Consider the following 27,322-nt stretch of genomic DNA (forward strand, 5'->3'; position numbering starts at 1 on the left):
TGCGCGGGGAAGAGTGTGTTTGTGACACTGCCGGCGGCGCTGTGAGGGCGCGATGGGGGCGGGCGATGGAGGAGGCACTCGGAAGGGACCCATATCGCTGCGACACCGCGGGGACTCCGTGAAGGGACGGCCGTGCGTCAGGCGCCGGCGCACGCTGAGGGAGCCGGGGCTGGGGTGGCCATGGGATCGTGGGCGTCGCTGGACGCGCTGTGGGAGACGCCGCCCGAGAAACGGATCTTCGGGGCCGTGCTGCTCTTTTCCTGGACGGTGTATCTTTGGGAGACCTTCCTAGCGCAGCGGCAGGTGAGCCTGGACTGGGCCCACCGGGCCCGGGACCCGGGATGGGATTCGGGATTCGGGACGGTCCGGGGCCAGCCTCCCCTCGACCCCACAAGACCCTACTGAGCGCCCCGACGTGTCCAGATGGTGGCTGTGGATTGTGTGTGTGTCTGGAGGGGGGATCCTTGGTATCGCAGGGAAGCCATCCCCCATGTTATCGGGGGGACCCCTCGACTGTTAGGACCCGCAGAAAGGGAAGGGCTGCCCTGTCTGTTCCACGGCCTCGCGGGACGGATCCCGGGGCCCGGGCCAAGCTTCTTCTGTCTTTGATAGTAAGTCTTCTAAAGGAAGGTGCTAAAATTTCCGAGTCACAACTTCCCCCAGGACATTCGTGGGGTCATTAGTTCAACCGCAGGGTTAGGAATCTATTTTCTGATAATAAAGATTGAGCGATCCTTCTAAGCATTTGCATTTATGTAATATATATATATATATATATTTATGTAATATATAAAGGAGCCGGGCGCCCGTGGCTCACGCCTGTAATCCTAGCTACTCAGGAGGCTGAGATCTGAGGATCGCGCTTCAGAGCCAGCCCAGGCAGGAAAGTCCATGAGCCTCTTAGCGCCAATAAAACCACTAGAAAACCGGAAGTGGCGCTGTGGCTCAAGTGGTAGAGCACTAGCCTTGAGCTGAAGAGCTTAGTGACAGTGCCCAGGCCCAGAGTTCAAGTCCCACGACTGACCACCCCCCCCAAAAAAAATTTTTTTTTTTTTTGGTCCGGTCGTGGGGCCTGAACTCTGGGCCTGGGCACTGCCCCTCAGCTCTTCAGCTCAAGCTAGTGCTGTACCACTTGAGCCACAGCGCCACTTCCGGCTTTTATCTTTTTGCTTATGTGGTGCTGAGGAATCGAACCCAGGGCCTCAGGCATGCAAGGCAAGTGCTCTACCACTGAGCCACCTTCCCAGCCCCCCCCCAAAAAAAAATTTTATATATATGTTTTACCTCTCTCCTCCATTTCATAGAATTGGCTTCATTATTTTTTTAAAAAAATTAAGTAGAAAATGAATGTTAATAAAAATTCCCTGGATAGTAAAGCTGTAGTTAATAGCTGGAAAGATTAGGGATCTGGATTTTAAAGTGAAATCAACTTCAGTTGACAGTTTCATTTCAATCTCTGACTACTGGTTTGCTTTACATATGTTCGGTGTCGTCATTGTAATGTCCTTGCTGATGGTAGGGAAAACCCTTTCCTCATTTTGTCTTTCATGGTACAAGGATTTGAACTTGTGCTTGCTAGGTGCCTTTTTCATGGGCCATGGAAGTATTGTTTTTGCAAGTTTCTCCCTTTCTACATTCTGCATGAAGCTTTATAATAGTTTCATTCATTTCGGTCAGTAGCTGGGCTATATCGCAATCTCTTCCTTTAGCCCAGTATTCAAAGATAAACTATATAACTAATTACACTAACATACGTGTTGGATAGCTTTGTTAGTATAGAATTTTGCTGGCCTGGAGAAGATCCTGTGTATAAACACAGTATATGGTGTCAAAATTGGAAGGTGAGATATTGAGATTTGTCTCACTTTAATAATAAGCCTAGTTACAATAGCTACCTGTGATTAGGGTCTTTGATGAATTATGCTTTAATTTAATGCCCTTCGCTTTTATTGATATACCATTATAGAGAAAACATTTGTTTTAGGACCACTGTAAAAGCCGAGGTCTATTCTATTTTTGATATGTTTTCTGTGATATGTCCCATGGGCTGAAATTACATTTTAGTTGGCATAGTGTAAAACATGTATTTGAAGACATAAGTTGTTTATTTAATGTTGGTCCTGGGGCACAAACTAAGGGCTGGGGCAACTAGCATTCTACCACTTCGACTACAACTCTACATCCAGCTCTTTGGTGGTTAATTAGAGATAAGAAGCTCATGAACTTTCCTGACTGGGCCAGGTTGGAATCAGGATTTTCAGATCTCAGCCTTCTGCATAGGATTACAGGCATGAACCACAGTGGTTCTCGATGGGTTTCTATCTCTCCTCAAAAAACGCTTTCTTAACTTGTCTTCTAGGCCATTACTGTTCACAGTATCTTTTTATACTTGCTAGTGTGTTTACTTCTCTTTTTTTACGAATCTAGTCTCTGTGCTGTCAGATGTACGTGACACCCAGAATGAGTGTAATCTTGATGATGTTGCAACTTTGGTTTGTGCAGGAAACTGAAATGTGAAGACATCTCTGATTGTTGTTCCTGGACTTTTAGCTTCAGTTTCTCTGGTTCTGCTTTTGCTTTTCGGCATCAGTCATTTCAGTGATGAGTTTTTCTGACTAAATGTCAAGTATGTGTGCATGTTTGAAACAGATTCTTTAGGCTTATATGGTAAATTAATGTTATAAAACCCTCAGTGTTTGATCACAAATTATGATTGTAATGAACAGTTGACTATTTTGTTAAAGTGTCTTCTTGAAAATGTTTCAGAGAAGGATATATAAGACAACAACTCATGTACCACCGGAATTAGGACAGATCATGGATTCTGAAACATTTGAGAAATCTCGACTATATCAACTGGATAAAAGTACTTTCAGCTTCTGGTCAGGACTCTATTCAGAAGTCGAAGGCACTGTGAGTATAGTTTACTTCTTGGACAGATAATCTCTCAAATTGTTCAATACTTTTCAATGCTTGTTTTTATTTTTGTTATTTTTCTTGTGACACAGAGTACAGTCCCAGTGAATCTTAGGTTGTTTTCTTTTTCTCTTTCCTTTTTTAAAAATTTTAATTAGTGCTGGAGATCACATCAGGGCCTTGAGTATACTAGCCAAAGGCGTTACCACTGAGGTATATCTCTAGCCATAACCTTTGTTATTGATAATAATATGTGTGGCATAAAATAGGCAGAAACATAACTGCTTTCAGTTGAATATTGTAGAATATGGCGATTATCACCTGAAGGCCAGGTATTAAAAAGAACCTTACATTGTGCAGGGGGGGGGGGGGGGGGTTGTTTTGTTTTTTGCCAGTCCTGGGACTTGAACTCAGGGCCTGGGCACTGTCCCTGAGCTTTTTTTGCTCAAGGAAAGCACTATACCACTTGAACCATAGTGTCACTTCCAGCTTTTTCTGTTTATGTGGTACTGAAGAATCGAACCCAGGGCTTCATGCATGCTAGACAAACACTCTACCAGTAGGCCACATTCCTAGCCTGTATTGTTCCTTTAACAGGCCCTGACAGTTCTTCCTGCAATTACTTTGAATATCTAAACCACCCTCTACTTTGCAGCCCCAAGAATATTTCTAAATCACATTTCTGATCACGTTACTGCCCTACATAAAGCCTTGCTGTAGCCTACTGTTTCTCTCGGAAACACAAATTTCTTGATACAGTTTGATTAGTCTTTTTTGACCTGCCACAGCTTACATCTGCTTATCATTTTATTCCTTCCTCCAATTTTTTGTTCTTATTTATTTATTTTTGTCCATTGTGGGACTTGAACTCAGGGCCTGAGTGCTGTCCCTGAGCTCTTCAGCTCAAGGCTAGTGTTCTATAACTTTGAGCCACAGCAGCACTTCAGGTTTCCTGATGGAGATAAGAGTTTCATGGACTTTCCTCTCTGGGCTGGCTTTGAACCATCATCCTCGGATCTCAATTTAGGATTACAGGCGTGAGCCCCTGGCACCTGGCTCTCTGTTTTGATCATGCCATATCTAGCTTGGTTTTGTATGACTGAGTCTTTCCTCATGCAGTATCCCTACCTTAGATGTCATGCTACCTCTTCATCTTCATCATCTGATTGGAGTCTGGTTAATCCCTGTTCTTCCCTTAGAATCCAGCTGAGGAAGTAGAGCTGTTGTTTACTCCTGAATCCTTGCTACTCAGGAGGCTGAGATCCGAGGATCAAAGTTTTTTTGTTAATATAATTTTATTATTATTAAAGTTTTGTATAGAAGGGTTACCATTTCGTAAACCAGGTAATAAGTACATTTCTTCTTCTTCTTCTTCTTCTTTTTGGACAACATCCTCACTTCCCTTTACTTTCTCCCAGTTTCCCCCTCCCATCCCTGCCCACAAGTTATATAGGTCATTTTCCACATACTGTATACTCAATAATATGATCGCATTTGCTCACCCTCACTTTCTGCCCCCCAAAAGAAAATAAAGCAAAAACACCACAACTACCACCAATAACAACAACAAAAAAGATGTTTCCATTTCTTGGAGTTCATTTTGATAAATAGTATTTTAAATGTTCAGAGGAGTTCCACCTTTGGGTTCCTCCCCTGAGAGTATGAGGATCAAAGTTTGAAGCCAGCTTGGACAGGCAAAAGGCCTGGCTAAGTTTTGCCTTTAAAAAACTTTTTTTTATTGTCTTTTTAAGTACTTCCTCAAAGGAGTTTTGTTCAACAAAGCAGTTTATGAGTACACTATCTTGAACAGTGTCACCTCTTTAACATTCTCACCTGTCCCTCCCAACCCACCGCTTTCCTCAAGTTTTGCCTTTTGAGCCTCTTGATTTTCTTTTAAAATGAGAAGTAGATAGATACTAGATCTTGACCTTAAATGGTTTGTGGAAAGGACTCAGTAAGTAAGATAATGTAAATGAAGCACTTGATACAGAGTTCAACACAGCCAGCACTTCATCATTGGTTCCTTTGGGGGAGGTTACTTAACCCTCACCCCTTCTCTTTTTAACTTCTCTTGTGTTCATTGCCTCATCGATAAAAATAATTATATTCCCTACCATGCCTGATTTTCAAGCACTGGAATTGCTTTTGTTGGGCTCACTAGTTCTTGTCTGAGAATATCCCCAGGAGTGTGCTCAGGGAGATTATTAATATAGAGAAAGTTTATAGTTCGCTAGGCTTTGTGTTTCAGTCCCCAAAGTAAACTTAAGGTTTGGAACATCAGTTATCTAAAAGTTGGACTTTTAATTGTGGGTGTTTTAGGCTTTCACCTAAAGCATTTTAAATCCTTAATTCTATATTATTTATTAGTATTGGGAATAGGATGAAAGAAATGCCATCACAGGTCAATTAGTTCAACAAATGCCAGTGGTGCCAAAGCATGTCTTTTGGGAATAAGGTTTACTTAACATCTGAGATTATCGAGTTAATTATAGTAAAGTGGAAATGCCTGGACATTGACTTAGGGTAGTGTTTAAAAAGGTAATTTATTTAACAATTTTTTTTTTCAGTATTGGATTTTGAACTTGGGGCTTCATGCTTGCTAGATAGATGCTACAACATTAAGCCATATCTTCAGCCTTCTTTTTTTCCCACTGGTTATTATTAGTTTTTTCCTTTTGCCTGTCCTGAGGCTTGAACTCAGGGCCTGGGTACTATCTCTGAGCTTCTTTTGCCCAAGGCTAGCACTCTAATACTTGAATAACAGCACAACTTCTGGATTTTTCTGTTTATGTGGTACTGAGGAATCAAACACAGGGCTTCATGTGTGCTAGGCATGCACTCTACCACTAAGCCACATTCCCAGCCCCACTGGTTATTTTTTTGAGATAGCCTCTCAACTTTGTGCCTGGGCCTGAGCCTAAGCCTAGACATCAGTCCTCCTAAACTGTGCTTTCTAATCTAGCTGGAATGATAAACACTCACCACCAAACCTGTAGTATCTTTCCATTGAGATGAAGTCTCTTAGACTTTTCTGCCTGGTCTGGCCCAGAAACATGATCCTCCCAATCTCAGTCTCTAATATAGCTAGGATTACAGATTGGGGCCACGGTTGCCCATTTCTAATGTTAAGTGTTTACCAGAATCACCTGGAGACTCCTGAGCCCACTTCCAGTGTTAGTGTCTGATTTAGTAGAGTTGAGAATTTCCTTTTTGAGTGTGTGTATCGGTCCTAGGGCTTGAACTCAGAGACTGGTTACTGTCTCTAAGCCCTTTTTTGCTCAAGGCTACCACTACCACTTGAGTCACAACTCCACTTCCAGTTGTTTTGGTGATTAATTGGAGATAAGAGTCTCATGAACTTTTCTTCCCCTGGCTGGCTTCAAACTAAGGTCTTAGCCTCGTGAATAGCTAGGTGCCTGGCTGAGATTTTGCATTTTTGATACATACTCAGATGCTGCTGCTGCTTTTAAAAGCCATATTTGAGCCCAGTAGTGTTAACCTAGTCTGAGGTGTGGCTCAAGTGATAGAGCACCAGCTATAAGTACAAAAGCCATTGAGACCGCAAAGCCCTGGTACAGACACCAAGAAAACAAAATGAAACTAGTCCAACATATTGGTAGTTACTTTAAAATATCCTGTAAGTTGTTGTGTGCTGAAGTACACTGAGCTGCTCTCTGACTACATTTCATTATTTCACCAGTCTGTTTCCTCCCCACTCCCTCCCATTCCTGTCCCTTGTCTCTAGTGACCTCTGTTTGCCTTTTTTTTTTTTTTTTTTTGGTAAGGTCAGTTGATATCACTTTCTCAAATAACTGAGAACCTTGAGTATCTTTTTAAACAGCTTAAGATAATAAACCACTCACTATACCATATAATTCACCCATATATAGTGTATAGCAAAAAGGATTTAGTAGTCTAAACTTAGTACCTAAGTGGTTTATTCATCTAAGTGCACGCCTTTTCCTAAATAAAATAGATATTTTCTTTTCCTACAGAATTGATTATTTTTTCCTTTCCTTTTCTTTCCTTTAATGCCAGTCCCTCAAAACCAGTACTCTACCACTTGAGCCATATCTCCACTTCCAACTTTTTTTTGTTTTGTTTTGTTTTTGTTTTTGGACAGTCCTAGGGCTTAGACTTAGGGCCTGGGCATTGTCCCTGAGTTTCTTTTGCTTAAGGCTAGCACTTGAGCCACAGTGCCACTTCTGGCTTTTTCTGTTTATGTGGTCCTGAGGAATCGAACCAAGGGGTTCGTGCATGCTAGGCAAGTATTCTACCACTAAGCCACATCCCCAGCCCCCAGCTTCTTTTTTTAAGTGATTAATTGAAGAATCTCATGGACTTCTGCACAGGCTGGCTTCAAAATACAGTCCTCAGATCTCAGCCTCCTGAGTTAGCTACTCAGGCAAGAGCCACTGGCACCCAGTTGTCCTTTTCTTTTCTATAACATGTTCTTTTCAAGGGATAATTTCTAGTACTATTCATATGTGACCACTGTGTGCTTTGTTTTATAGTTTATTCTTCTCTTTGGAGGAATCCCTTACCTCTGGAGAATTTCTGGACAGTTCTGTGGTTATGCTGGCTTTGGACCAGAATATGAGGTATGTGATTTATTAGCATATACTAATCAGAGTCCCTTTCAAGAAATTTTTTTGTTGGCAGGCTTTATACTAAAGTTAGTTTTGTGTGTGTATTGGTCCTGGGGATTAGACTCAGGCCTAGACACTGTCCCTGAGCTTTTCTGCACAAGGCTAGCACTGTTATCATTTGAACCACAGCTCTACTTCCAGCTTTTTGGTGATTAATTTGAGGTAAGAGTCTCATGGACTTTCCTACCTTGGTTGATTTCAAACCACAGTCCTTAGATCTCAGCCTCCTGAGTAACTAGGATTATAGGTGTAAGCCTTCAGTGCTGGCTAAAGTTAGTTGCTGGTTTACTCGTACCATCATTCAACTTCCTTCTCTGTCTACACCATCCTTGTGTGCTGATGTATTAGAATAATGTTAATTATTTTAATAAAAGTATGTGTAAGACTATTCACACAGATTTAGAAAATATAATTAATGCCCTAATGATGAACGTTTAGATTGATTTAATTTTTTTTCTCCTCCCCTCCCTTTCTCTCCCTTTCCCTTTTCTTCCCTGGGTTCAGTTCCCAGTACTGAAAAAAGAAAAAGAAACTTAAAGATCTTATCCTTTGACTGCAAACATTTCATTTCTCTGAATGGAGAAGACCTTGTATTGCCCACAGGATCAAGCACATGGCTTGGGATAAAATAAGTACTAGCAATACTCAATTTGTTTCCCAGTAGTTCATTTGAAACATGAATTACATTATACCATAAAAACTGCCTTTTTACCTTCTCATGCTTAGATCACTCAGTCCCTGGTGTTTCTGCTATTGGCTACTCTTTTCAGCGCATTGACTGGATTGCCATGGAGTCTCTATAATACTTTTGTGATAGAAGAAAAGCATGGCTTCAATCATCAGGTAGAGTAAGGAATAACTTTTTTTTTTTTTTAACCTAATCCTTAGGCTTGAATAAGGGCCTTAGTGCTGTCCCTGAACTTCTGTGCTCAAGACTAGCACACTACCAATTTACCAATTACCAATTTACAGCTCTGCTTGTAGCTTTTTTGGGGGGCGGGGGGGGCTAATTAGAAATAAGGGTTTCATAGACTTTCCTTCAAACCTCAGTCTCAAACTCTGATGTAGTTAGTGCTATAGGCGTGAGCTGCTGACATCTAACTTGAAATAACCCTATCATTCTGTTTATACACATTGTATTAAATATTTCTCTTAGATTAGAAATAACTTACTTATTTACTTATGTGTTTATGTGTTTATGTATTTATTTATTTATTGCTGGTTCTGGGACTTGAACTCACACTTGGGTGCTGTTCTAACTTTCTTTTTCTTTTCTTTTTTTTTTTTCTTTTGGTTAGTCATGGGGCTTGAACTAGGCCTGGGTGCTGTACCTGAGCTCTTTTTGCTCAAGGCTAGCAGTGCTCTACCACTTTATTTATTTATTTATTTTATTCTATTTTTTTTTTTGTCAGTCGTGGGGCTTGAACTCTAGGCCTGGGCGCTGTCCCTCAGCTCTTCAGCTCAAGGCGAGCGCTCTACCACTTGAGCTACAGCACCACTTCCGGTTTTCTGGTGGTTTATTGGAGATAGGAGTCTCACGGTCTTTCTTGCCCGGGCTGACTTTGAACTGCGATCCTCAGATCTCAGCCTCCTGAGTAGCTAGGATTACAGGCGTGAGCCACCAGCGCCCGGCTGCTCTACCACTTTAAACCACAGTGCCACTTCTGGTTTTCTGGTGATTATTTGGAACTAATTGTCTCACCGACTTTGCTGCCTAGGCTGGCTTTGAATCATAACCCTCAGTTCTCAGCCTCCTGAATCACTAGGATTACAGAAGTGAGCCAATGGCACCACTCCTGAACTTCTTTTGATCAAGGCTAGTACTTGAGGTACAGCTCTACTTCTGGCTTTTTTGATAATTTATTGTAAATAAGAATCTACAACTTTTCTGCCTGGACTGGTTTTGAACCATGCTCTTTAAATCTCAGCTTCCTGAGTAGCTAAGATTACAGGAGTGAGACACCAGCACCAGGCTAGAAATAACTTTTTTTGTTTTTGTTGGTCATGGGGCTTGAACTCAGGGCCTAGGTGCTGTCCCTGAGCTCTTCTGCTTAAGGCTAATGATATACCACTTTGAACCACAGTTCCACTTCTGGTTTTCTGGTGGTTAAGTAGAGTTAAGAGTCTCACAGACTTTTCTGGCCAGGCTGGCTTTCAACCATGTTCCTCAGATCTCAGTCTCCTAAGTAGCTAGGATTACAGCTGTGAGCCACTGACGCCTGGCCAGAAATAACTTTTTAATTTGATGGTTTTTTTCTGTGGTTTTATTATTTGCTGGTAATAATTTAAATATAATTTGCTATTTTAGAGCATGGATTAACTGAGAAAAGGAACTTCAGATGTGATAAATATCATAGTTTAAAATCTTGCTATTCACTCTTTGAGCACTTGAGTGCTTTTGGCTAATAATATTTAAATTAATTTGTTTTTTTAAACTATCAATGTTTTAGGCTTCCTGGTATTATAGTACAGTCTTACTGGATGTAATTTTTTAAATGGCTTCAATAGTACAATCTTTGGATTCACATACTAGTCATTTTAAAAAGGAAATCAGTTCCTCAATTTACAATGGTAATATTTTCTCTTTCCAGACTTTCGAGTTTTTTATGAAAGATGCAATCAAAAAATTTATTGTGACTCAATGTATTTTATTGCCTGTGTCTTCACTTCTGCTTTACATAATTAAAATTGGGGGTGACTATTTTTTTATTTATGCCTGGCTGTTCACATTGGTTGTTTCTCTGGTGAGTAAAATCATGATTTCATTTTCTTTTACAAAGTTTGTTGGTGAGACTGAGAGGGTGGATGGAATACAGAAGGTGCTCATACTCATTTACCTCTTGATTTCTGCATTTGGACCTGACCATCATCTTTCTCCTTATGCTGACTTATAGATGTTAAAAGCTGCTTTTTGGAGCACTTTCAGGGATCTAGTTGCCAGGAAATTTGGCTTATGTATGTGTGAGTTTGCACCAGAATGACTGAATATATGTACAATTTAATGTCTTGACTGACCCCAGTGCCTGAAAAGTATGAATATTTTGAAGAGAAAATAGATTTAAGAGGATCAAAAGAAAAAAAGCATATAATTTCCTGGCTTCCTTCTGCCTTCTTTCTCTCTGCCTTCTTATCTCCTCTCCCTTCTTTCATGTTATCACTGGGGTTTGAATTCAATGCCATCTCCTTGCTAGGTAGGTGCAGCATCACTTGAGCCATACCTCCAGCCCTTTTTTGCTTTTATTTACTTTTTTTTACCTGGTGGTTTTTGCCCATGGCCAATTTCAGACCTTAATCCTTTTACTTGCCTCTTGGGAAGTAGAGATGAGGAGTATTACAATTCCAGTACAACCTGGACAAAAAACAAACCCAGAACTGGATGCCATTTCAATCAGGGTATACAGTTATAAACTGCAGGCAGTTAATTTTAGCTGAAAAATAAACCATGTATCAGATAATTCTCATAAAAAGATAGTCAAGCTCTTATAATACTTGTTTAGCAAAGATTTGGTCCATCAAGATTACTTTGTAAGCCAGAATTGCATGTTATGCTTGATTTATAAACTGGACAGAATGGGGCTGGGAAGGTGGCTCAGTTGTAGAGAGCTTGCCTTGCATGCATGAGGCCTTGGGTTCGATTCCTCAGCACCACATAACCAGAAAAAAAAAGCCTGAAGTGGCGCTATGGCTCAAGTGGTAGAGTGCTAGCCTTGAGCTGAAGAGCTGAGGGACAGCACTCAGGCCCAGAGTTCAGGCCCATGACCGGACCCAAAAAAACAAAAACAAAAAAAAATAGTAATGAAAACTAAACTGCCCAGAATCCTCAAGATAGTTTTGAAATGGTTATTAATTACCACCCAGAGATCTTACTGTTAGTAGCTTTATCTTCTAAAGTAAGATTGACACGTTTACTGTCTTAGTAGGCTGATACTTTGATTTTCATTAAACAGATACCAGGCTCTTACTTTCTGGACAATTTTGGTTTGGGAATACCAGAGCAAATAAGTCTTCTGGTGGCAAGTTTTGGTGGACATAATTGTTGGAATATAATTGAATGTGTACAATAATGAGTAGCTTTTCTTTAAGAACATATTCATAGGTTCTGTCATTTACTTTTCAGGTCCTTGTTACAATCTATGCTGATTATATTGCCCCTTTATTTGACAAGTTCACACCTCTGCCCGAGGGAAAGCTTAAACAAGAAATTGAAGTAATGGCAAAGAATATTGACTTTCCTTTGACTAAGGTATATGTTGTTGAAGGTAAGGCTACCTGGGGGTAAGGAGATTTCATTGAAGTGCTTTGTTTTGAATACTTAGTTTTTAGAATTTAAATGAAAGAATGAATTGATTTTTATTGTTTATTTAATTTGTTGTTTAAAAATTAGGACAGGCCTTGTGCTAGTGGCTCACACCTGTAATTCTAGCTACTCTCGAGGCTGAGATCTGGAGGATCAAGGTTTCAAGCCAGCCTGGGAAGGAAAGTCTGTGAGACTCTTATCTTCAGTTAAACACCAAGAAAGCCAGAAGTGGAGCTGTGGCTCAAGTGGTAGAACACTAGCCTTGAGTAAAAAAGCTCAGAGACAGTGCCCAGGCCCTGGTGCCAGCCTCTCCCAACAAAATAACCACTGTTCTGGAGGACTGTTTATCTTGTAAATTTCCAAAAGCTTAAAATACTACCATCAGGTACTTCAGATTAGCTAACCTCTGCTTTTCTGATTATTGTTTTTGAAAGTTAAGCTATTTGCTTGTATAAGACTACTAAAGTCTCAAGGAAGCCTATAAAAAGGTAGAGAAAAACCATTTTGTAAGGTACCATTATTTCTAGAATCTGTAAATGAGGGGCTGGGAAGGTGGCTCAATGGTAGAGCGCTTGCCTTGCATGCCTGAAGCCCTGGGTTCGATTCCTCAGCATCACATAAGCAAAAAGAAAAAAGCCAGAAGTGGCACTGTGGCTCAAGTGGTCGAGTGTTAGCCTTGAGCTGAAGAGCTGAGGGACAGTGCCCAGGCCCAGAGTTGAGGCCCCACGACCGGACCCCCAAAAAAAAAAAAAAAAAAAATAGAATCTGTAAATGAAAATCCACATAAAATGAATATACCAAATTCTGCCTTCTGAACTTCGCAGCTGTAAGGGCTTGGACAAATCACTTCCTTCCTCTAGGTTTTGGGTGTGCTGTGCAGTTTTCTGTAAAAAGCTGCATGATCTCTCGTAACTATTCAATTCTGCTGTTGCAGAGCAATATCAGTATGAATTTGTTTCAATAAACTTTATATACATAAGCAACAGTTGACAGTGAGCCATAGTTTGCTAATACTTGCTTTAAAATAATATGTCACCATTGAGAAGCAACTTTGTTAGATAAAGATGTAGAAATATAGGAGCCATTGCAGAGTGAGAGAGCAAAGATGGGCACAACTGGAAAGAATTAGCTGTCAACAATTAGAAGAGTACAGACATCTCTGACAATGAGTGGCTTTTCAGGTTGCATAGCCACCTTTAGTCACAGTTGCAACAGTGTAGGATTTTGTGGGACATTGATAAAAGAATTGACATTTTGCACTGTTGTTGGGATTTTTTGTTGTTACTGTTACTGACCTCTTTTGCTTAAGGCTAGTACTCTACCATTTTGAGCCACAGCTCCACTTCCAGTTTTTGAGTAGTTAGTTGAGGATTAAGAGTCTACTGGAGACTTTCTGACCAAGCTGGCTTCAAAGTGTAATCTTTTTTTTTTTTTTTGGGGGTCCGGTCGTGGGACCTGAACTCTGGGCCTGGGCACTGTCCCTCAGCTCTTCAGCTCAAGGCTAACACTACCACTTGAGCCACAGTGCCACTTCCAGCTTTTTTCTTTTTGCTTATGTGGTGCTGAGGAATCGAACCCAGGACCTCATGCATGCAAGGCAAGTGCTCTACCACTGAGCCACCTTCCCAGCCAGAAATGATACTTTTTTAAACTAGGGCAGTAATAGCTGATAGAGAGAAATGGATGCATTTGGGATGAGTTTTAGTGGTAGTCTGCTAATAGATTATCAGTTGGGAAACATAATTGGCATCCTCTGATGCCTGGATTTTTGATATAAGTAATATGGGTAATGGTTGTTTTTTGAGGGACAGAACCAGGAGCTTGTTTGTAGGGAAATAGGTGTTCTATGAAACCAGCATTTTTTTTTTTTTTTTTTTTTTTTGGTGGGTCATGGGCTTGAACTCTGGGACTGGGCGCTGTCCCTCAGCTCTTCAGCTCAAGGCCAGCTCTCGACCACTTGAGCCACAGCACCACTTCTGGCTTTTTCTGCTTATGTGGTGCTGAGGAATTGAACCCAGGGCCTCATGCATGCGAGGCAAGCACTCTACCACTGAGCCACCTTCCCAGACCCAAAATAGGAATTCTTTTTTTTTTTTTTTCAGGTAAGGGGTAAGTTTATTCAGTAGACCTGCTGGGACCAGGCAAGGTTGGCACTCCATGCGGCTGGGAAAGGACTGGGAAAGAGAGAGAGCTGGGAAAGAGAGAGAAAAGAGCTTGAGAAGAGATAGACAAGAGCAGAGAGAGGGCGTCTGGGTCTGGGCTAGGCCTTATCTAGGGTATGGGCGGAGAAAGGTGTGGCCACATCAAATTCAGATGTGACCCAAAATAGGAATTCTAAAGGTCGTGTTAATACTGAGATACCTTTAAAAAAACATTGTGTTAGTTAAGTTCTGAAGCACTGCCAACCAATTTTGGCCGATTTAAGCAGAATAAATTCCTTATTGAAATACAAAAACCTCCAGAAGGCTAAGTTTACCAACCTTAGAACTCAGACCATAATGTAAGGAAACTATGAACTTAAAAGTCATAAGAAGCCAGTGTAGGGCTGGGGAGGTGGCTCAGTGGTAGAGCCCTTACCTTGCATGCATGAGGCCCTGGGTTTGACTCCTCAGCACCACATAAGCAAAAGGAAAAAAGCCGGAAGTGGCGCTGTGGCTCAAGTGGTAGAGCGCTAGCCTTGAGCTGAAGAGCTGAGGGACAGCGCCAAGGCCCAGAGTTCAGGCCCCATGACCGGATCCCCCCCCCCCCCCCCCAAAAAAAAAAAAAAAAAGAAGCCAGTGTAGGAAGGATACTGCTGTTGCCACTGCAGAATACTGGGTTAATTACTAACATCCTGCCCCTGGCACCTGCTGAATTCTTGACTGCCTTGCTTCCTTGTGTAATTAGCTGACTATTCAAGAGTTCCTAATGGATGCATCTTGACTAAGCCTGGAATTTTGGCTTACTGCTACAGATTTGGAGAAATGAGTACTTACTTTCTTAGGTTTCCCATATGAGAAGCCCTCTCTCAAATTTGCATGATGTGAGATTTCCTGAGCTCTCCAAGTAGAGTCTAGAAGTGAGCAGGGAGAAGCACACATGTAAGAATATGCATAAGTTGCCATGCACCAGTGGCTCATGCCTGCAATCCTACCTACTCAGGAGACAGATCTGAGGATCGCAGTTCAAAGCCAGCTCAGGCAGGAAAGTCTATGAGACTCTCCTCTCCAATTAACCACCAGAAAACCAAAGTTGCACTGTGGCTCAAGTGGTAGAGCTCTAGCATTGAGCTGAAGAGCTCAGGGACAGTGCCCAGGCCCAGAGTTCAAGCCCCAAAATTGACACACACACAAAAAAAAGAGAATATACAGAAGTTTGACATCTATCCCGATGGGGCTTTTCCTGTAGCCATACATCATTGGAATCGCCTCATACAGAAACATGGTGGTTTTCCTTTACTCACAGGTTTATTTCTTAGGTCTGTGAGTTGGAACTACAAGACAGCTAACAAAATGTATGAAAGCCCTAATAAATTGTTAACCTTAGGCATTAGCATAGCTCTTAGATCTGTACTATTCCTGAATGATAGCTCATGGATGAGTATCTAAACTCATTCTTGTTTCAAGAAGGTGTCAGCAGTTGAAAACCAGGGAGCTCCAGCTACTCCAAAAGTGATCTAAAAATAAATTGCTTGAAGACACTAGATCCTAGATCTAGATCTTAGACGGGGACTTTTGAAGTTACTGTCCATCTTTCTTACTCAAGAGGCATTAAAAAGAACCCAAATAAAAGAAGTGTAGGGCTGGGAAGGTGGCTCAGTCGGGCTGGGAAGGTGGCTCAGTGGTAGAGTGCTTGCCTTGCATGCATGAGGCCCTGGGTTCAATTCTTCAGCACCACATAAGCAAAAAGAAAAAAGCCGGAAGTGGCGCTGTGGCTCAAGTGGTAGAGCGCTAGCCTTGAGCTGAAGAGCTGAGGGACAGTGCCCAGGCCCAGAGTTCAGGCCCCACAACTGGACCCAAAAAAAAAAAAAAAAAAAAAAAAAAGTATGGGTTGACAACTGGTAGAGCACCTGCCTACCAAGTGTGAGGCCCTGAGTTCAAACCCTAATATCACAAGGAAAAATGCAGTGATTCTAGGAGGAATGGTCACTAATGTTAAATACCACCAGAGGATCATTGGGACATTAAAAAAGAAAAAAAGCAGGGTGCTGGTGGCTCATGCCACTCAGGAGACATCTAAGGGTTGTTGTTCAAGCCAACTGGGGTAGTAAAGTCTCTATGAGACTCTTGTTGCAAATTAACCACCAGAAGTCAAAAAGAGAGATGTGACTCAAGTGGTATAACACTAGCCTTGAACAGAAAAGCTCAGAGACAGCACTCAGGCCCTGGTTTCAAACCTTGCATGCACACACATGCATACACTGACATGTACACACACACATACACACACACAGCATGAAGACCTAAGTGGCATGCCTTATATTTGCATAGAATGTTTTAATTATATTTCTTCATGCTCAAGAAGTATCATTAATCCACCCAATAAACAAGTATTATCCAATATATACTACATGTGAAGCACAGCAATAGAAAAATCTTAGTCCAGTACAGGGACCTTTTTTTGTTGTTGTTGTTGCTAATCCTGAGGCTGGTTTGAACTCAGGGCCCAAGCACTGTTCCTGAGCTTTTTTTGCTCAAGGATAGTACTCTACCACTTGAAGCGTCTTCTGGTTTTTTGGTAGTAAATTGGAGATAAGGGTCTCACAGATTTTCCTGCCTGGATGGGATCTTCACATCCTAGTTTGAAGTAGCTAGGATTATAGGCCTACTGTAGGCCTCCTGAGTAGCTAGGATTATAAGCATGAACTACCAGTGCCCATCTAAGTGTGCTTATTTTATTATTTTTATTTTTTGCTGGTCCTGGGGCTTGAACTCATGGCCTGGGCACTTCCCTGAGCCTCTCTGTGCTCCAGGCTAGTGCTCTACCACTTGAGCTACAGCACTAATTAGGCTTTTTCTGTTTACGTGGTACTGAGGAATCGAACCCAGGGCTTCATGCATATTAGGCAAGCACTCTACCACTAAGCCACATTCCTAGCCCAGTGTGCTTATTTTAAAAACTCTAGAAAGAGAGAAAAGCAAAAGGGAAGAAATAAATATTCATACTTGTAGAACTCAGTAATATGTACGTTAGGATTATAATACATTTTTTCATAGGTTTATGTTTATAATGTTTACTTGTATTTTTTCTGGACAATACTGGAACCTTATGTATGTGTGAAGTTTTGTTTCTTTTGCAGAATATGATCTTTTGTTGTTAAAATTCTCTAAAAACACTGCTTAAAGTTTCATTTCAGCTGGGCTCCGGTGGCTCATGCCTTTATTTTTTTATTTTTTTTTTGGTCCGGTTGTGGGGCCTGAACTCAGGGGACTGGGCGCTGTCCCTCAGCTCTTCAGCTCAAGGCTAGCGCTCTACCACTTGAGCCATAGTGCCACTTCCGGCTTTTTTTCTTTTTGCTTATGTGGTGCTGAGGAATTGAACCCAGGGCCTCAGGCATGCAAGGCAAGTGCTCTACCACTAAGCCATCTTCCCAGCCCCTCATGCCTTTAATCCTAGCTACTCAGGAAGCTAAGATTTGAGGATCACAGTTCAAAGCCAGCCCAGGCAGGAAAGTCCATAAGACTCTTATCTCCATCAGCCACCTGAAAACTGGAAGTGATGTTGTGGCTCAAGTGGTAGAGCACTAGCTTTGAGTACATCGAGGCTCAGTGACAGCTCCTAGGCCCTGAGTTCAATCCCTGCAATGGACAAAACAAATTTTTTTTCGTTTTGTAGCTAGGTGCCGGTGGCCTATGTCTGTAATTCTACTCAGGAGGCTGAGATATGAGGATCAAGGTTCAAAGCCACCCGGGCAAGAAAGTCTGTAAGACTTTTATCTCCAGTACACTACTCAGAAAAAGCCAGAAGTGGCTCTGTGGCTCAAGTGGTAGAGTACTATCCTTGAGGGCAAAGAGGCTCAGGGACAGTGCCCAGGCCCTGAATTCAAGCCCTACGACTGGTTAAAAAAAAAAAAAAAAAAAAAAAACTTAGTGGTATTGGAATTACTGATTCCACATTGTCTAATATTTAGGCTCATTTTGGTTATTGTTATAAACTGCAAGTATTAGTTGCCAAGGATGAAGGAAAGTAGACAATTCATTGCTTGGTGGGGCTCTCTGTTGATCGAGTTTTGCTCCAGATATTAAAAAAAATGAAAATGTCAGTGTCCTTTTCAGAAATTCAACTTCTGAGAATTTCTCCAAGGGACCCAGTCTTTTAAATTATGTCCCATGCTTTGAATTGTCTTTTCCTTAGGATCTAAGCGCTCTTCCCACAGCAATGCTTATTTTTATGGCTTCTTCAAGAATAAGCGAATAGTTTTGTTTGACACTCTACTAGAAGAGTACTCAGCACTAAACAAGGATATCCAAGAGAAGTCTGGTATGGAAGCTCACAATGATGGAGAAGGGGACAATGAAGAAGTGAAAGCTAAAGTTAAAGTGAGTTCTTTTCCCAAGAGGCTCTGGCCTTAGTTTCTATAGAAGTGTCTTTGATAACTCAAAGTAACACCAGTTTCTATGCAGTGAGGAGCAAATTCAGGGAGATTACCAAATAAAAATCTCATGGCCCCTTATAAAGTTCTAGTATTTGGGAGAGATTACTAATTAATACATACTGTTACATTATAATTACCTTGGGTTTCATGCTCATAGCTGGCATTGTACCACTTAAATCATGCTTGTATGGCATTTTGCTAGATAATTGGAAATAGGGTTTCATAGACCTTTTTTTATTGGCCTGCTTGGAACCTCAATCCTCCAGGTTGCAGCCTTCTGCATAGCAAGGATAACAGGTTGAGCCACCAGTCCTCAGCTTCTGGCTATTAATTGTAAGAAGTATTTAGGATAGTTCCTCTCTGGAATTTTGCTCTTCTTTTTTTTTTTTTTTTTTTGTCGGTCGTGGGGCTTGAACTCTGGGCCTGGGCGCTGTCCCTCAGCTCTTCAGCTCAAGGCGAGCGCTCTACCACTTGAGCTACAGCGCCACTTCCGGTTTTCTGGTGGTTTATTGGAGATAGGAGTCTCACGGTCTTTCCTGCCCGGGCTGGCTTTGAACCGCGATCCTCAGATCTCAGCCTCCTGAGTAGCTAGGATTACAGGCGTGAGCCACCAGCACCCGGCTTGGAATTTTGCTCTTCTGAAGACATCTGGAACCATCTGTCTGAAAAACAACTTTTTTTTTTTTTTGGGTCCGGTTGTGGGGCCTGAACTCTGGGCCTGGGCGCTGTCCCTCAGCTCTTCAGCTCAAGGCTAGCACTCTACCACTTGAGTCACAGCGCCACTTCCGGCTTTTTTCTTTTTGCTTATGTGGTGCTGAGGAATCGAACCCAGGGCCTCATGCTTGCAAGGCAAGCGCTCTACCACTGAGCCACCTTCCCAGCCCTAAAAAACAACTTAAGTAAAGGAATAATTCAAATATATCTAAACAAGCTGTATATGAAAATCTTCTTATTGTATAAGAAAACAAGTCCTGGCTGCTAAGTGTTGTAAAGGTGTGCACACTCCAGAGAGATGGGCTTTATGCACTTACCTACTAACAAGACATTTTGCCTCAGCTTCTTTTTCTTTATCTCTAAAAAATGTAAGACTTCCCTTCTTGCCAGCCTGCTTTGTGATATCTAATGAGTCCGTGTATGGATTTTATGAAAAGGAAGTGCTATGTAAATGTGAAAGAGAGGTGGTATTTATTTCTGTCTTTAGGTAAAATTAGTGTGGAAAGAAAAGAAAATCCAGTTCTGCTTGAGTCTACTGTGAATTAGCAAGCTTATGATTTTTTAACTGTTGTCTTATTGATAAAGATGTATATATTTTTTTCCCAGTCTAAGTTAGTGTAGCCGAAAGCTTAGCAGAATTGGGGAATATTTGTGATTCTGTCTTCAGTGTTTAACCCAGTGTCTCACTCACATGGAGTGATGGTTCAGAGAATGTTTTAGTAAGCAAAGTTTTACACAAAAGTCTGATTGTTTATTTAAGTTATAATCTGTGAAAGAGCTGGGGCTGGTGGCTCACACCTATAATCCTAGCAACCCTGGAGGCTGAGGTCTGAGGATCACGGTTCCAAGCCAGCCTGGGCAGGAAAGTCCGTAAGACGCTTATCTCCAATAAACCACCAGAAAACTGGAAGTGGTGCAGTAGCTTAAGTGGTAGAGTGCTAGTCTTGAGCTGAAGAGCAGGACAGAGCCCAGGCCCAGAGTTCAAGCCCCACGACTGACAAAAAAGAGTATTATTATTAAAGTCGAAGGTTCAAACTTTTTACAAGTTGTTGATAATTTATGTTCCTTTTATTCTTAGATTCAGAATAAGAAACAAGGATGTAAAAATGAAGAGGTACTTGCTGTACTAGGCCATGAACTGGGGCACTGGAAGTTGGGACACACGGTCAAAAATATCATTATTAGCCAGGTAAGTTTATAATGACAGTTATATTTTTTAAAGCATAGTAGGCACAAGAGGTCATGTAGTAGAGAGGTTAATACAGACTTCAAAGTAAATGAAGCAGTCTATTAATCTCTGATCTTTTTTTGGGGGGTTGTGGGACTTGAATTCTGGGCTTGGGCACTGTCCCCCAGCTCTTCAGTTCAAGGCGAGCACTCTACCACTTGAGCCACAGTGCTGTTTATAGTTTTTTTAGTGGTTAGTTGGAGATAAGAGTCTCATGGAGTTTCCTGCCCAGGCTGGCTTTGAACTGTGAGCCTCAGATCTCAGTCTCCTAAGTAGCTAGGATTACAGGTGTGAGCCATTAGCGCCTGGCGAAGTTGGATATTTACATGTTTGTTTGTTTGTTTTTAGCCAGTCCTGGAGCTTGAACTCAGGGCCTGGGCACTGTCCCTGAGCTTCTGTTTCCTCCAAGGCTAGCACTCTACCACTTGAGCCACAGTGCCATTTCCAACTTTTTCTGTTTATGTGGTACTAAGGAATTGAACCCAGGGCTTCTTGCGTGTTAGGCAAGCACTCTACCACTAAGCTACAGTCTAAGCCCTTTAAATGCTTTTTTTTTCCACCCCTGCCTCCCCTTAAATGCTTTTTTAAAAACATTTTTCCTCACTTAAAAATAATTACATGTTCACCAAAAATGGTAGAGCACAAAAAGAAGAAAGCAGTTCCTAAGACATAGGTCTGAAGACATAGCCAATAGGTTTTCAAGCCATGGATGAAATAGCACTACCTTGTTGGCTGGTTATATATGTATGTAGACTTAACTGATCAGGGATCAGTTTTTTGTTTTTGTTGTTGAGGCAGTGTCTCACTATGTAACTGTGGCTGGCCTGAAACTGGAGATCCTCCTGTTTCATTCAGTCTCCAGATTGCTAAGATTGCAGGTATGTGAGTTAGAGTCTTCAGTAAAGCTCTGTACCTTTCTGATGATCACCTGATTGTGGGGGATGGGTAACATGTGAGGACTTTTGAACACTCAGGGGCACATTTTTGTTGATATACATCTTTAGGTATGAAAATGACTTCCCTAGCTTCAAATTATTCTGTATGGGTACAAGGGAGGAAGACATTACATAAATCCAAATCCAGGCTCAAATTCAGTGGTCATTCTTCTTTTTTATTTTTTTATTTTTTTTTTTGGTCATGGGGCTTAAACTCTGGGCGGGCACTATCCTTCAACTCTTCAGCTCAAGGCGAACACTCTACTGCTTGAGCACAGCGCCACTTCTGGTTTTCTAGTGGTTTATTGGAGATAAGAGTCTCACAGATTTTTCCTGCCTGGGCTGGCTTTGAACCGTGATCCTCAGATCTCAGCCTCCTGAGTAGCTAGGATTATAGGCGTGAGCCACCGGCACCTGGCTTTCAGTGGTCATTCTATAAGGAAAATCACTGTCCTTTCCATGAAAGAAAGGGTCCAGTGGAATTTGCCTACCACAAGGTGGTGGGGCTGGTCCCTGAGAACTGGGGTTGATTGTGCCTGCTGATAGATTGGGTAACTGGCTCTTGCCAGGTGGAAGGTGTTGTCTAATGCATTGACTCCTATCTCAACCACCTTGGCCACTGGGCATGAGTCCCTTGACCAAGTCCTTGAGTGCAGTAAAAACAGTCTGGCTGACCTCCACAGAACAGGTATTTGTTCTTGATCGTCATGTACCTCCTGTATCATGAGGCTCTTTGTGAACTTTCATGTTAGGCCATGGTGTAATCATACTCTGAGCTGTTGAAGTCTTGCATGCACCTTTTCTCCAGCCCTCCTGTTTTAGCCATCCTCTAGTTTGTCCCACAGCCCTGATCATCCAGTCAAACCATTACTTGCCTACTGGCAAGTATCTCCTCTGCTGGACAGGTGTCTCCTCCACTGATTGGTCAGTGAGACATAGTACTTGCAGCTTTCTTCATGGAGAATATACCTTGCACCACTGCCTGCCTTCCAAGTCCATCCCTGAAGGGTTTTGTAATGCCACAGTGGACTACTTTGAGCCAATACCAGCATATCGCTATTCATATAATACACTTTATTTTTTTCCTTCTCAATTAAATGACTATAGGAATTTCCTATGAGTAAGGACTGATTAAGGGGTAGCAGAGTGGCAGGAATGGGCCTACTGGATAGAGTAAGAACACATACTGGTTAACTTCTTCCTACCTTCCTAATCTGTTTGTTTCATTTGCCTGTGCAACCACTGTCACCTGATGATAGATGGCTATATAATGACAGGTGGCTTTACATACTCAGAAGGAAAGGCTCAGGTGTCTCATGACCAGGAATTCAGACTCCAGTAGGGAGGAGTAGCAAACCAAAAGTTAATTTTCAAGAGGTCTCTGGTCACTTGATAAGAATGTATGCATAGACTCTAAGTGTGGACATCTTCACTGGGTGTTTTCTGTGGGGCTTGGTATGGTGGCTGCATTGAGTTATCAAGGCTGAGCACCAGAGATGCTTTACTTCATTCCGGGTGGCAGGCAAACCTCATAGTCCAAGATCCATTCTGTGCAGTAGCTTCTTGGATAGCAGGTAAATGGTTTGGATGGCACACTTAAATTTGGTATGTGTGGCCTCTGAGTTCCTGATCTGCTTAGGGAAAATAATGGCATGTGTTCTCCAACTTTACTCCAAGTGTAGATTCCTCCCCCCTTCATTTATTGATAAAGATAGATCTGGTTCTCCCCCACACACACACACACAACACACACACCCTTCCATCCCTTTCCCCTTGGCTTTTGTAATGATTCAGTACAGCTCCAGCAGTCCTAAAGAAACTTTAAGGAGCTTTTACACATTAAGGTTAAAGCAGAATCTGTTCTGGCCTTTCAATACTCCATTGCCATTGGCCGTGTCAGACTAAATTATTTAAGAGGCTCACCACAATCCTTCCACTGTAGAAACCTGTGGTTTAAATACTCGGGGAATTTTTTTCTTTTGAGAATATAAGGGGGAAAACTATAAAACTAAATAACTTTTGATTTGATCACAATATCATTCTCCTTAAAAATCACACCATGATTTTTTCGTTGTATTTTTGTGATACTGTTTATCCCACAAATGAAGTCAGTTTAGTAATAACTTAAAATTTTATGTCCTATTTTCTAGATGAATTCTTTCCTGTGTTTTTTCTTGTTTGCTGTCTTAATTGGTCGAAAGGAACTTTTTGCTGCATTTGGTTTTTATGACAGCCAACCCACTCTAATTGGACTGCTGATCATCTTTCAGTTTATTTTTTCACCTTACAATGAGGTAATGTGTAATCTTCAAAACTACATTATGGGGGCTGGGAAGGTAGCTTAGTGGTAGAGTGCTTGCCTTGCATGCCTGAGGCCCTGGGTTTGATTCCTCAACACCACATAAGTAGGGAAAAAAAGCCAGAAATGACTGGACTGACTGGACTCCCCCCCCCAAAAAAAAAAAAACTACTTTGGGGACTAGAGGCATGGCTCAAGTGGTAGAGCACTTACCTTGAAAGCATGAGGCTTTGGTACTGCCTCCAAAAAAAACCTTCAACAAAGATGGTAGGTACTGGGAATGTGACTTAGTGGTAGAGTGCTTGCATGAAGCCCTGGGCTCGATTCCTCAGAACCACATAAACAGAAAAGGCTGGAAGTAGCACTGTGACTCAAGTGGTAGAGCACTAGCCTTGAGCAAAAGAAGCTCAGGGACAGTGCCCAAGCCCTGAGTTCAAGCCCCAGGGCTGGCAAAAAAAAAGATGGTAGGTACTGGTTAGAATCTTCTATGTTTGTATTTAGGTGTTAAAGAGAGAATGAAAGAACAGTTTGGAAAGCTAAACTAGAGATAGAGGTAGGGTATGTGAGAATAATTGAGATTAAAATTCAGTGAAGTTAGTTCTTATGAGAATGTGGGATCTGGGGCTGGGAAGATGGCTCAGTGGTAGAGTGTTTGCCTTGCATGCCTGAGGCCCTGGGTTCGATTCCTCAGCACCACATAAGCAAAAAGAAAAAAGCCGGAGGTGGCGCTGTGGTTCAAGTGGTAGAGCGCTAGCCTTGAGCTGAAGAGCTGAGGGACAGTGCCCAGGCCCAGAGTTCAGGCCCCACGACGGGACCCAAAAAAAAAAAGAGAATGTGGGATCTCACTATGTTGTCCACATTAGTCTCAAACTCTTGGATTCAAGCCAACTTCCTGCCTTAGTCTTCAAGTGCACTACCACAGCTTCCTCAAAAAGTACTCTACCGCTGAGCTACCTTCCCAGCCCTCCATGAGACTCTTATCTCCAGTTAAACACCAGAAAACCGGAAGTGGTGCTGTGGCTCAAGTGGTTGAGTGCTTGCCTTGAGCTGAATGAAGAGCTAAGGGTTAGCACCCAGGCCCAGAGTTCAAGCTCCACAACTCACCAAAAGAGAGAGAGAGAGAAGGAAGGGAGGGAGGGAGGGAGGAAAAGAAATAAAAAGGCCTGAGTACATGACTCAGGTGTGACTCTGGAAAGATAGATAGTTTATATCACCAAGAAGTGGTATACTATGTCTCCAGCTAGAAGTCCTGCACAAGCTGTCTCAGCTCCCCCCACCCTCCCTGTGAGTCCCTCCCACAGCTACATATATACACGTGTGTGTGTGTGTGTGTGTGTGTGTGTGTGTGTGTGTATACTTCTTTTTATGATCTGTTTTATGGGGAGAAAGACTAAATTTGTAACAGTTCCCTCACCCTCAGTTCCCTAATTGCAGTGCTCCCAATTAACTGCTGTTTCTTGTATTGTAGGCCAAGCTTTCCACACCCCAGCCTTTGACACTTGGGGTAACAACAAGGCTTCAGTAGCTGATACAGGGGCTGAAACACTGTTCTTTCCTGTTTCAGGTTCTTTCTTTCTGCCTAACAGTCCTAAGCCGAAGGTTTGAGTTTCAAGCTGATGCATTTGCCAAGAAACTGGGGAAGGCCAAAGACTTATATTCTGCTTTGATCAAACTAAACAAAGACAACTTGGGATTCCCAGTTTCTGACTGGTTATTTTCAATGTGGCATTATTCTCATCCTCCACTACTAGAGAGACTTCAAGCTTTGAAAAATACAAAGCAAGACTGAGGTGCTCAGGTTCTGTGACTGGAGGCATTTCTGATTATTTGTCCTGGTTCCAGCTCTTGATGTTTTTAAACTTTTTTTTTTTAAATAAGAATGATTGAATACAGAAAAGTCCAGATTTAAATATATTTAATATCTCATTTCAAAAATAATTTTATTCTTAAAACACTGTAAAAATTTGAGGCTTAATGTTTTTAAAAGCATAGTTTCATCTTTGACATTTGATTTATCATCTCTGTAAATTCTTTAACAAAATGCACAGCTGTTTTATGTGTACACTTCTGCAGGATCGGAGGGGGAGGGGGAGGGTTTACACCACCTGAAGCCTTCTGCAAAGCAGACACTTCAATCTCCCATCCTCCTGCTCAGGCCTGAGTTGAAGTCTCTTTTTACTTGTATGCTGTTATGACTTAAGCTAGCCAATCAGTGATTTAAATTAGAAAGAAAAATAAGGCTGTTACGTAAATGAAAGTCATTAAGACATATGCGCTACTGTTTACCAAATTTAAAGTCTCTAGCTGCACACTGATCAGGAATTTCTAACAGTGCTTTCACAGTAGAAATTATGTACAGGATGTTTTAAATCGACTTTTGGGTTTTAAGTTTTATCTTTCCTCCCACCTGGTAGTATAGGTTCATTAGAAGCTTTTTTTCATTCCCCCCACCCCCAATAAATAGTATATCCTTTCACTAAGCAGAAATTGCCATTTTGTACAAGTCTTGCCGTGTTCAAAGTGGCAGAACATGGAAGGAAGGTGAAATGACATTTGAGAAGACATGAAGATGAAATATTGCAGATTGTCTTATTATAGGCAAAAATATAGTTTTCTATCTCTTTTAAGAACAGAAGTTTGTTTTTATTTTTGTAATTTTTATCAGTAAATACTAAGCACTGTTTAATTAGGCCTGATTCCATTTTTGAAAATTGTAGTTCTTGATATTATTTTCAGAAAACGAAGTCATGAAATCTTTCCAGTTGTACAGGCTGTATGTGTATGTATATATATATATATATATATATATATATATATATATATATATATATATATATATGACTGCTTTGTACCTTTGTCCACTTCTGAATGAGGACTCACTTGGTAGCTGATGCTCTTTTGACAAGAACATTAACCTTCTACGTGTTTTCTCCCAAGTGGGATCCACATGCCTTTGGTATCTGGCTGTAAAGTCTTATGTTCAGCTGACATTTGAATGATATCTTCATGTGGAAATATAAAAATCTAGCACTGCATTATTTATTTTCCACAGCTAAAGCAGAACAGTCTTATGTTTTTATCCAGCATCCTTTTTCCTTTACTTCATGCCCAGATAACTGCCTTTCCTTCCTCCTGTGCCTTTTAATACAACTTTCAGTTCTGCACAAGTAAAACATTAAAAATTGCCAATGCAGATTTATATACCTTGTCCATAGTTTGATGTAACTTGTGTGTCATGTGTTAGTTACCTAGAAGAATAGGCTGGTAGCACATGGAGAATCATGTGAAAGATTAGCTCTAAAACTGAGTGTTGGCAACACTATCACCATGCCTCACCGAGTCCTCCTGCCTGTCTTCCTGCTCCACTCCACAGAGCATTACTGGTTCTCACGATGCTTCCTCTGAAACTTCATTTTACAGTTAATTTTTCATTTAACATTAACTATTTTTAATTGTTATTATAAAAATGATGTACAGAGGGGATACCATTTCACAAGTCAGGTAATTCTCCATTTTTATAATTACATTTTTAAATTGTTTTGGCTCTGCCTGGTATGCTCCATCTGCCTCTTAGGTCTTCCTCATGTATGACATCAGGAATCAGCTTTTTAATATGTGACTGACTGGATGGCTAAGGTGTAGGATGGGTCAGAAGGAGATACTGGGAGCTAACCAAGGAAGGAAAGTGGTGGACTGCATTGCCATACTTG

The 27,322-nt window shown here is 41.5% G+C and overlaps 1 protein-coding gene and 1 non-coding gene across 2 annotated transcripts; both read left to right on the forward strand.

Annotated features, from left to right (window-relative positions):
• On the forward strand, positions 1–26,001 carry Zmpste24 (zinc metallopeptidase STE24). Its single transcript, XM_042676770.1, has 10 exons — positions 1–303; positions 2,767–2,913; positions 7,431–7,517; positions 8,292–8,408; positions 10,157–10,309; positions 11,683–11,824; positions 18,196–18,380; positions 20,229–20,339; positions 23,464–23,607; positions 25,177–26,001. The coding sequence occupies exons 1-10, from the start codon at positions 181–183 to the stop codon at positions 25,399–25,401; spliced, it is 1,434 nt and encodes a 477-aa protein (XP_042532704.1). The 5' UTR covers positions 1–180; the 3' UTR covers positions 25,402–26,001.
• LOC122112838 lies at positions 15,216–15,347 on the forward strand. The gene has a single exon (XR_006148279.1). It is a non-coding gene; the product is annotated as a small nucleolar RNA SNORA18 (small nucleolar RNA).
• Positions 26,002–27,322: the final 1,321 nt, after the last annotated feature.

Source organism: Dipodomys spectabilis, unplaced genomic scaffold, assembly GCF_019054845.1.
Source record: "Dipodomys spectabilis isolate Male_0828 unplaced genomic scaffold, ASM1905484v1 ptg000002l, whole genome shotgun sequence".
NCBI lineage: Eukaryota > Metazoa > Chordata > Mammalia > Rodentia > Heteromyidae > Dipodomys > Dipodomys spectabilis.